The 9,739-nt window shown below is 49.6% G+C and overlaps 1 protein-coding gene across 1 annotated transcript; it reads left to right on the forward strand.

Moving 5' to 3' along the window:
* The first annotated feature begins 892 nt into the window (after positions 1 to 892).
* On the forward strand, positions 893 to 2,867 carry LOC123513028 (formin-like protein 5). The gene is made up of 3 exons (XM_045269838.1): positions 893 to 1,043; positions 1,210 to 2,151; positions 2,377 to 2,867. The coding sequence occupies exons 1-3, from the start codon at positions 893 to 895 to the stop codon at positions 2,865 to 2,867; spliced, it is 1,584 nt and encodes a 527-aa protein (XP_045125773.1).
* Positions 2,868 to 9,739: the final 6,872 nt, after the last annotated feature.

Raw genomic sequence — 9,739 nt, forward strand, 5'->3', positions numbered from 1 at the left:
CATCATTATCATCATCACCATCGTTTTTACTATTAACATTATTATTATTATTATTATTATTATTATTATTATTATTATTATTATTATTATAATTATTGTTATTATTATCATCATCATCATTGTTTTTACTATTAACATTCTTCTTCTTCTTCTTCTTATTATTATTATTATTATTATCATTATTATTGTTATTATTATTATTATTATTATTATTATTATTATTATTATTATTATTATTATTATTATTATTATTATTATTATTATTATCATTATTATTGTTATTATTATTATTATTATTTATTATTATTATTATTATTATTATTATTATTATTATTATTATTATTAACAATATCATTATCATTATCATTATAATAATAATAATAATAATAATAATAATAATAATAATAATAATAATAATAATAAAATAATTACTATTATTATTATTATAATTATTGTAGTGAACCACACTACTACTGCTACTACTACTACTACTACTACTACTACTACTACTACTACTACTACTACTACTGCTACTGCTACCACTACTACTACCACCACGCTAATCCGGCCCAGGTGTGGAACTACCTAAGCCGGGCCAGGTGCAGTGACCTGACCCCAGCCGGACGGTGTGATGTCATGGGCCGGATGCTCAGCCGAGGACTCTCCAGTCAGCACCGAAACTCCGGGACATACGCACCGCTCGACTCATCTCCGGTCGCTTTTGTGTACACTAATAAACAGCAGTAATGTACATCTCTAGTTTACCTCACCATCCGTGTCTTGGCTAGTCAGAGAATACTACACTTGGTGACCCCGAGAGTGTAGCCTTGACGCGTGATGGAGTAGTGCAGTGCATTCAGTGACATATTGCGTGTGCCGCCCTTCACCTATGATGTCGAGGCCTGGTTCCTGCACCTCGAAGCTGTGTGGGCCGGCGCGGACCTCCAAGATCTCCAGCGATACCAGGCGGTTGTCCGGGCACTCCCCTCAGAAGTGGTCGCTCGTCTGTACAGTGTCCTCTCCAACCTCCCGGAGGCAGACAGGTATGGCGCCCTTAAGTCGGCCATCATGGCCGCACTTGACTCAGCTCGGTATGACGGCGGCCGCCCGTCGGCACTCCTGGCGAGGTTGTCCGCCCTGAACAGGGTGGCAGGGTTCCCGTGGTCGGAGGAGATGGTGCGCCACAAACTCTCCTCTCTCCTGCCGCAGCCTGTCCGTCTCCAGCTGGCGGCTGCCCCACAGTCCTCTCCATGGAGGAATTCTCGGTCCTCGTGGACAGAGTGCACGAGGCCCACGTGGAGTCGCCCCCCCAGCAGACCTCCGCCCCGGCCTGCCTGTGCTCCGTCAACGCCGCGGCCCCGACGGACCAGCCAACCGCACCAGCGGAATCTCTCTCTCTCCACGTCCTCCAGCAACAGGCGGCGGTGACCTCGGGGGGTCGCCGTAACCCACCCCTGGCTGCAGTGCCCAGCTCCACCGAGACCCGCCTTGCTCCGGTGAAGGCCTCCCTGCGGCGCCTGGAAGCTCTGCTCGCCCGCTCTCCTACCCAGACGGACGCTGGGGTCTGTTTCTACCACAGGCGTTTCGGGGAGGAGGCACGCAGCTACCGACCGCCATGTGCTTGGCCCGCCAGGAAACAGGCGGGCGGGGCCAACACCATTGCCCGCCCCCGCCTCTCTTCCTCGTCTTTGCCCCGCCGCCCTATCTCCGCCTCGTCTCCGCCAGCTGTACAGCCTACCCCGGGCCCCACGGATCTTGCACCGCCTCCGCCGCTGGCCCCGCAGTGTTTCATGGAAGGCCATGACGCGCCCGCGTCCCCTGGACGGCCTACTGTCGGCCACACGTCGTCCCCGCCGGCGAAGCAGCGGTCCCGGGATGGCCAGGCCCCGTCTCCTCCACCATCACGTCTGCAGCTTACTGGTGGCCGGGCTTCCGCGTCGCCCACCCATCTGCGAGTCTCAGCTGGGCGCGCCCCTTCGCAGCCTTCGGTCGGCGCCAGGCACCCCTACTGGCCGCCCGTTCCTCCGTTCCTGCCTTGGTCCCGCCGCCGGGGCCCCGTCAGCCCACTCCCAGCTCTTCTGACTCCCTGCGCCGTCACCTCCGCCGCAGCATCCAGAGTGGTTTTCCGCCAGCCAGCGCCCGTTTCTCTGGGTGAGAGACATTTGCTCCGGGGCCCGTTTTCTGGTCGATTCCGGAGCAGAGGCGAGTGTGGTTCCGGCAGCGGACACTGACCGCCGCGCCTAACCCCGTACGGCGTACGACTTCCTGGCCGCCAGCCGCACCCCGATCGCGACGTATGGGACCCAGACGCGTCGCGTGGCCCTCCTGCCCGGCAGCCGTTTCCCGTGGGCATTTGTGGTAGCGCACGTGAAGCAGGCAATCCTGGGGATGAATTTTCTCGCTGTTCACGACCTATCATCCACGCGGAGCCCTGCGCGCAGCCGACGCCATCCCTCACCACCCTCCGCCAAGCGACGCAGTTCGAGGCCCTCCTCCAGGAGTTTCCCCACCTTACATCCCCACAGTCCGCCCCGCCTCGGGTTCAACACGGGGTACAGCACTCCATCGTGACAACTGGTCCCACGTGCTTCGCTCGGCCCCGGCGGCTGCCCCCGGAACGTCTTCACGCTGCGCGCGAGGAGTTTGACCTCATGCTGGAGGAAGGCATTGTGCGCCCGTCTGACAGCAACTGGGCGTCGCCACTTCACATGGTGCCCAAGGCCCAGGATGGAGAATGGCGGGATTGCGGGGATTACAGGGCCCTTAACGCCATGACCCACCCCCCATCTCCTCCTGTCACTTCTCCCGGCGTCATCACCCACTTTGGCAGGTTAAGCCAACCCCCTAATTTTTTCCAGGCCTCTTAGAGGCTCCTGGCTACTCCCCTTATGCCTCGATTTTTTTTTTCCCTTCTTTCGGGGAGGGGGGTACTGTAGTGAACCACACTACTACTGCTACTACTACTACTACTACTACTACTACTACTACTACTACTAGTACTACTACTACTACTACTACTGCTACCACTACTACTACCACCACGCTAATCCGGCCCAGGTGTGGAACTACCTAAGCCGGGTCAGGTGCAGTGACCTGATCCCAGCTGGACGGTGTGAGGTCACGGGCCGGATGCTCAGCCTAGGACTCCCCAGTCAGCACCGAAACTCTGGGACATACGCACCGCTCGACTCATCTCCGGTCGCTTTTGTGTACACTATTAAACAGCAGTAATGTACATCTCTAGTTTACCTCACCATCCGTGTCTTGGCTAGTCAGAGAATACTACATTATTATTATATTATTATTATTATTATTATTATTATTATTATTATTATTATTATTATTATTGTTAATAGTGATTACAGTAGAAATCAGTAGCAATAACAAAATAGTAATATTAATAATGATGATGATGATGATGATGATGATGATTATAATGATAATAATAATATTATAATAATGATAATAATAATGATAATAATAATAATAACAGTAATAATAATAATAACAATAATAATAATGATAATAATAACAATAATAATAACAACAATAATAATGATAGTATTAATAATAATAATAATAATAAAGGTAACAATGATGCTACTACTACTACTACTACTAAATAAATAAATAATGATAACTGGTGGCAAGGTACCAGAAGTGCTTGCCTACCCGTATAACGGATAGAGGAGAAAGCTTGCGAGATCCCTGTGTCCTGAGAGGGATGGGAGGATCCCCTCACTCTATTTTGAGCTTTTGGGGTGCCGATGGGGTTGCGGTCGTGGCGCCTGCCCGTTGGACCATTCCTTGGGTAAGCCTTCTAGGTGTAGGCTCCTGGAAAGTCCTGAGCTTCTTAGAGGATTAACGACTGCCTCATCTATCGGATGAGCTCAGTAGGCTGAGGGTGGATATGGTGAGACTCTCTGAGACAAGGAGGCTAGGCAGTGGCGAGACCAGTAGCAAGGGTTTTACTTACTATTGATTTTGGCATGAGCAGTGGTCACTATGTCAAGGGGGTAGCCGTAGGCTTCTCCAGTAAACTGCAGCCGTCTGTTGTAGAGGTTATTCCGGTTGATGAGGGTATAATGCTACTAAGGCTGAAGCATAGTCTAGGCTTCATGTCTGTTGTTGCAGCATACGCTCCAACCGAGGTGTGTCAGACTTAAGAGAATGAGACGTTCCACGCCAAACTCGACTCTGTACTGGATCAGTGCCCCTGTCGTGATGCAATTATTGTCTTTGGCGACTTTAATGCTGTCACTGGCACTGAGAGGGCCGACTACGAATCATGGTTCTGGTACCAGGAACGACAACAGCTCTTTCCTTCTGAATCTTGCAAGATTCAGAAGGTTGAAAATGACAGGATCTTGGAATCAGAGACCAGCATAGCTCCACTGGACTTGGTATAGTAATGCAGGAGGGGTAATGAGGGTGATCAACCATATCCTTGTTAGTACTCGTTGGAGGATCCTTCAGAATTGCAACATTTTACAGAGTGCTAAGTTCTTTGCGACTGATCACAGGCTTGTTGTTGCTACATTCAATCTGCATATCAAGTCCAGAAAGCCTCCAAGATGTGACCACACTGTGTTTCATATTGAGAAACTGAAGGACTTGTCATGTGTCCAGGAGTATGCAGTAACAGTCTCCAATCGGTTTGGAGTGCTCGACACCATCAAGGTCCCGATAGAGCTATGAGATATCTTCAAATGTGAGACTCTTGAGGCTCCCAAGGAATGCGTTGGGGAGCGCCCAAGGTCACTGAGTGCTTCACCTCGGTAGAGATGCTGGACAGTAATGAGGAAAGTTGTGCTGGCAGACTTCCTGGGAACCGTGACCAGTACAGGTCTCTTTCACGTAAGACTGGAGCTCTCTTGAGGAGAGACAAGGAGAGGTATGTCAGGGGTCTCACTGAGGATATAGAATATCGTTTGAATGCTAATGACCTCCGACTTGCCTATCGAGCCCTGGAGAAAATCTGCTCCAAGTCTGCATCTCAGGCGAGCGCCATCCGAACCGCAGATGGTTATCTTGTATCAAACGCAGCGGGAAGATGGCTCGTTGGGTTGAGTACTTAGAGCAACTGTTCAAGGTGGATCCTCTAAGTGGACAGCTCCAAACTGCAGGGTTAGAGATGCTGGATGCTGATCCACCCACTGACGAAATTACACCTTCCTTTGATGATGTCAAAGAAGCTGTGGAAAAGTTGAGGGGTGGAAAGGCAGCTGGAATCTGTAACATAAGTGCGGAGCTGCTCAAAGCTGGGGGTGAGACCATGACCCTTGGGTTGCATGCTGTCTTGATTGCTGTATGGCAGTCAGATACCATTCGCCCTGGCTGGAAAAAGGGGTTGGTCATCCCTATCTGCAAGGAGAAAGGGGACTCTCAGGACTGCAACAACTACCGCGGTGTAACACTGCTGAGCGAACCAAGTAAGGTGCTTACTCACTTGCTGTTGATGTGTATCTGTAGTCACCTGCTGAAATACCAGAGACCTGAACAGTCAAGGTTCATGCCCAGTAAGTCAACAACTGACCGGATCCTGGCGCTTCGCTTACTGGTGGAGTGTTAACGTTAGTTTTAACAAGGGATGCTTGCATCCTATATCGATTTCAAGAAGGCGTTTGACTCATTCCATCGATAAACAGTCTGGGATCTTCTGCGTCTCTGTGGGATTCTTGCAAGGATTATTGGTCTATTAAGTGGCCTCTACTCCGGGACTGTGAGTGTGGTGAAGTGTGAAGGGGCGTGTCCAGCTTCTTCCCTGTGAATACGGGAGTGAGGCAGGGATGCTTGCTTGCTCCATCAGTTTTCAACACTTGCATAGACTGGGTACTAGGCAGAGTTTTAGACCAAAGTCATTGTGGAGCATCTGTCTGCAATACTGAGATTACAGATCTTGTTTTTGCCAATGATGCAGTAATCTTTGCTGAGTCACTGGAGGTTCTGGTAATGACTCAAGAGGCACTGCACGAGGAGGCGAACCCCTTGGGAATCCATGCTTCCTGGCCTAAGGCCAAGGTCCCGGTGTTTGGAGGCTTACTGGATGAAACAGTTAAGTCCGTCCATGCGTGTGACAAAGACATTGAGATCTCTAAAAATTTCACATAACTAGGTAGTGTAGTGAGTAACGACGGTGGGACAAGCCAGAAAATTGTACGGCGGATTTGCCGACGGCATTATTGACTTGCTCAACACGACTATATGGCGTTGTCGGTACCTGTGCAGACGAACGAATATTCAGATCTTCAAGTCGTGGGTGATCGCTGTCTTACTCTACGGTTGTGGGACATGGACACTAAACACTGATCTAAAGAGGCGAATTGATATCTTTGTTACTGGATGCCTTCGCGGGATCATGGGGTACCGCTGGCATGACTATGTGTCAAATCAGCGATTGCTCCATGAGACTGATTCATGGCTGATTACCAGCATAATCTGTCAACACCAACTGCGACTATATGAGCATATGGCACGCTATCCAGAAGCAGATTCTGCATATAGGAATGTCTCCAAAAGGGATAACCAAGCATGGAGGAGGCCAAGGGGACGTCCACAGAACTCATGGCTGCGGCAAATTGATGCCTCTTGCTGGAATTACTTGGCACGGGAAGGGAGACTGCATGGAGACTTGCGAGGCATAACCGCCTGGAGTGGCAACAAAGGGTAAACGAGGCGACGCGCCCCTCTGCGTATGCCCCCTGTGATTGATTCATTATCAATGTTGTTGGCATTATTATTGTTATTATTTTTATTGTTATCGTTATCATTATCATTATTGCTTAATTTGTCATTACTATTATCATGATAATAACAATAATAATGATAATATTAATAATGATAATAATAATAATAATGATAATAATAATAATGATATTGATAATAATAATAATAATGATAATAGCCATGATAACAAAATTTGTTATTTGTTTTACTATTATCATTATTATTATTATTATTATTATTATTATTATTATTATTATTATTATTATTATTACTATTATTATTATTATCATTATTACTATTAATATTATTATTATTATTATTATAATTATCATTATTGAGAGAGAGAGAGAGAGAGAGAGAGAGAGAGAGAGAGAGAGAGAGAGAGAGAGAGAGAGAGAGAGAGAGAGAGAGAGAGAGAGAGAGAGAGAGAGAGAGAGAGAGAGAGAGAGAGAGAGAGAGAGAGAGAGAGAGAGAGAGAGAGAGAGAGAGAGAGAGAGAGAGAGAGAGAGAGAGAGAGAGAGAGAGAGAGAGAGAGAGAGAGAGAGAGAGAGAGAGAGAGAGAGAGAGAGAGAGAGAGAGAGAGAGAGAGAGAGAGAGAGAGAGAGAGAGAGAGAGAGAGAGAGAGAGAGAGAGAGAGAGAGAGAGAGAGAGAGAGAGAGAGAGAGAGAGAGAGAGAGAGAGAGAGAGAGAGAGAGAGAGAGAGAGAGAGAGAGAGAGAGAGAGAGAGAGAGAGAGAGAGAGAGAGAGAGAGAGAGAGAGAGAGAGAGAGAGAGAGAGAGAGAGAGAGAGAGAGAGAGAGAGAGAGAGAGAGAGAGAGAGAGAGAGAGAGAGAGAGAGAGAGAGAGAGAGAGAGAGAGAGAGAGAGAGAGAGAGAGAGAGAGAGAGAGAGAGAGAGAGAGAGAGAGAGAGAGAGAGAGAGAGAGAGAGAGAGAGAGAGAGAGAGAGAGAGAGAGAGAGAGAGAGAGAGAGAGAGAGAGAGAGAGAGAGAGAGAGAGAGAGAGAGAGAGAGAGAGAGAGAGAGAGAGAGAGAGAGAGAGAGAGAGAGAGAGAGAGAGAGAGAGAGAGAGAGAGAGAGAGAGAGAGAGAGAGAGAGAGAGAGAGAGAGAGAGAGAGAGAGAGAGAGAGAGAGAGAGAGAGAGAGAGAGAGAGAGAGAGAGAGAGAGAGAGAGAGAGAGAGAGAGAGAGAGAGAGAGAGAGAGAGAGAGAGAGAGCCACTCTGCTACAGGGAGGAGCAGAGAGTGAAGCACTTGCACTCACCTCCCACCTTCTCGCCCTCCAGAGACGCCACGTCCCACACAGGGAATACACCACCAGATCGACGGATCAGCCATGGTTTGGCTACCGTTGCCGTGTTGCTGCCGAGGCAAAGTATGCTGCCTGGCTCCGCTACAAGAGGAACCCGACTCGGCGCAACAAGGACCTGCACAGGGCTGCATGCAGGAGGATGGTGGTAACCAGCAAGTGGGCCTTAAAAAAGTGGGAGGAAAGCCTGCGCCGGAAACTGTGTGGCACTGGCGTAGGAAACAAAACTTGGTGGTCTCTTGTTAAGGACAAACAAGGAACTGGCCACCAAGAATCCATCCCTCCCTCAGCAAGCAGGACGGTACTGTCGCCACCAGCAGTAAGGAGAGGGCACAGTTGCTGGCTTCCTTGTTTGCTGGAAAATGAAGGTCGGGAATCCACAGCAGCCACCGCCTCAGCTGGTCCAGCAATGTGAGAAGACTGTCACCATGGTGGAGGTGACGCATCAGCAGGTGAAGCGATTATTGCGGGGCTGGACACACAGAAAGCCACCGGCCCTGATGACATCAGCCCGCACCTGCTGAAGCGATGCTCCCAGGAACTGGCTGCCCCTCTCACCCAAGTTCACAACTTGTGTACGGGAAAACGTCTGGCCTTCAGTGTGGAAGGAGGCTCGAGTAGTTCCTGCACACAAAAAGCTCCAGGACGGACCCAAAAAACTACAGACCCATATCCCTGTTGTCAGTGGTGGGTAAAGTGTTTGAGAGGGTCGTGGCAGAGGTGGTGTGTAGCCATCTCAAGGACAATGCCCTCCTCTCAGACCAACAGTTTGGGTTCAGACCTGGAAGGTCAACCTCCGACCTAATGATGCTTCTCACCAGGCATTGGCAGGACGCCCTCGACGACGGCAAGGACACTATAGTGGTTGCTTTGGACATAGCAGGAGCTTTTGATAAAGTATGGCACAACGGATTACTAGAAAAGCTTCGTGCTAAAGGCATCCAGGGTGGCTTGCTACGACTCTGGGAAATTACCTGCAGGACAGAAGCCTCAAGGTGGTTGTCAACGGGCAAACATCTGAGTCCCTGCCTGTGGAGGCATCAGTGCCACAGGGTTCAATTCTTGGCCCACTCCTGTGGAATATCTACGTGGATGATCTTCTCCAGCTACTGCCAGGAGTCATGGCCTATGCTGATGACTGCACCCTCTCCTATACCTATCCACGCCAGGACAGTGGGCGGGCTGCTGAGGCCATCAATCAGCAGCTACGAGTGATAAAGGAGTGGGGTGCTCGCTGGCAAGTGACATTCGCGCCGGAGAAGACACAAGCAATGGTTGTCTCGGTCCCCAGCCGCCATGGCAGCAATGGCAGGAAAGTTGTCTTTGGCGTTGCTGCTCTCCCACCCAAGATGACGTCAAGATACTTGGAGTGGAGGTGGATCGAGGGCTGAGGTTTGACAGGCATGTCAAAACCATTGCCAAGAAAGCCTCTCACAGGATCTCCGCTCTCAGAAGGATCGCCAGTTTCCTCGACAGGAAGGGGAGACTGCTGCTGTACAAGGCACAGGTGCGGCCCCACCTTGAATACGCAGCTCTCCTGGATGTCCTGTGCCGCCACACACAGAAGGAGACTGGACAGCATCCAACGCCGCGCCATACGGCTAGTAGATGCTGCACTACCACCTCACCCAGAGCCTGAGCGTCCCTTGATTCACTGGAACACCGCAGAGACGTGGCGGCGATCGTAGTGTTCCATAAGGCACAGGTGCAA

This window comes from Portunus trituberculatus, chromosome 35 (assembly GCF_017591435.1).
Source record: "Portunus trituberculatus isolate SZX2019 chromosome 35, ASM1759143v1, whole genome shotgun sequence".
In the NCBI taxonomy this organism is placed as follows: domain Eukaryota; kingdom Metazoa; phylum Arthropoda; class Malacostraca; order Decapoda; family Portunidae; genus Portunus; species Portunus trituberculatus.

Excerpts from the sequence above, each read along its gene's own strand:
- LOC123513028 (XM_045269838.1), top strand. The coding sequence starts at position 893 with ATGTCGAGGCCTGGTTCCTGCACCTCGAAGCTGTGTGGGCCGGCGCGG. Across the intron at positions 1,044-1,209 it reads AACCTCCCGGAGGCAGACAG|CCTGTCCGTCTCCAGCTGGC; the intron begins GTATGGCGCCCT and ends CTCCTGCCGCAG. Across the intron at positions 2,152-2,376 it reads GCCAGCGCCCGTTTCTCTGG|GCAATCCTGGGGATGAATTT; the intron begins GTGAGAGACATT and ends CACGTGAAGCAG.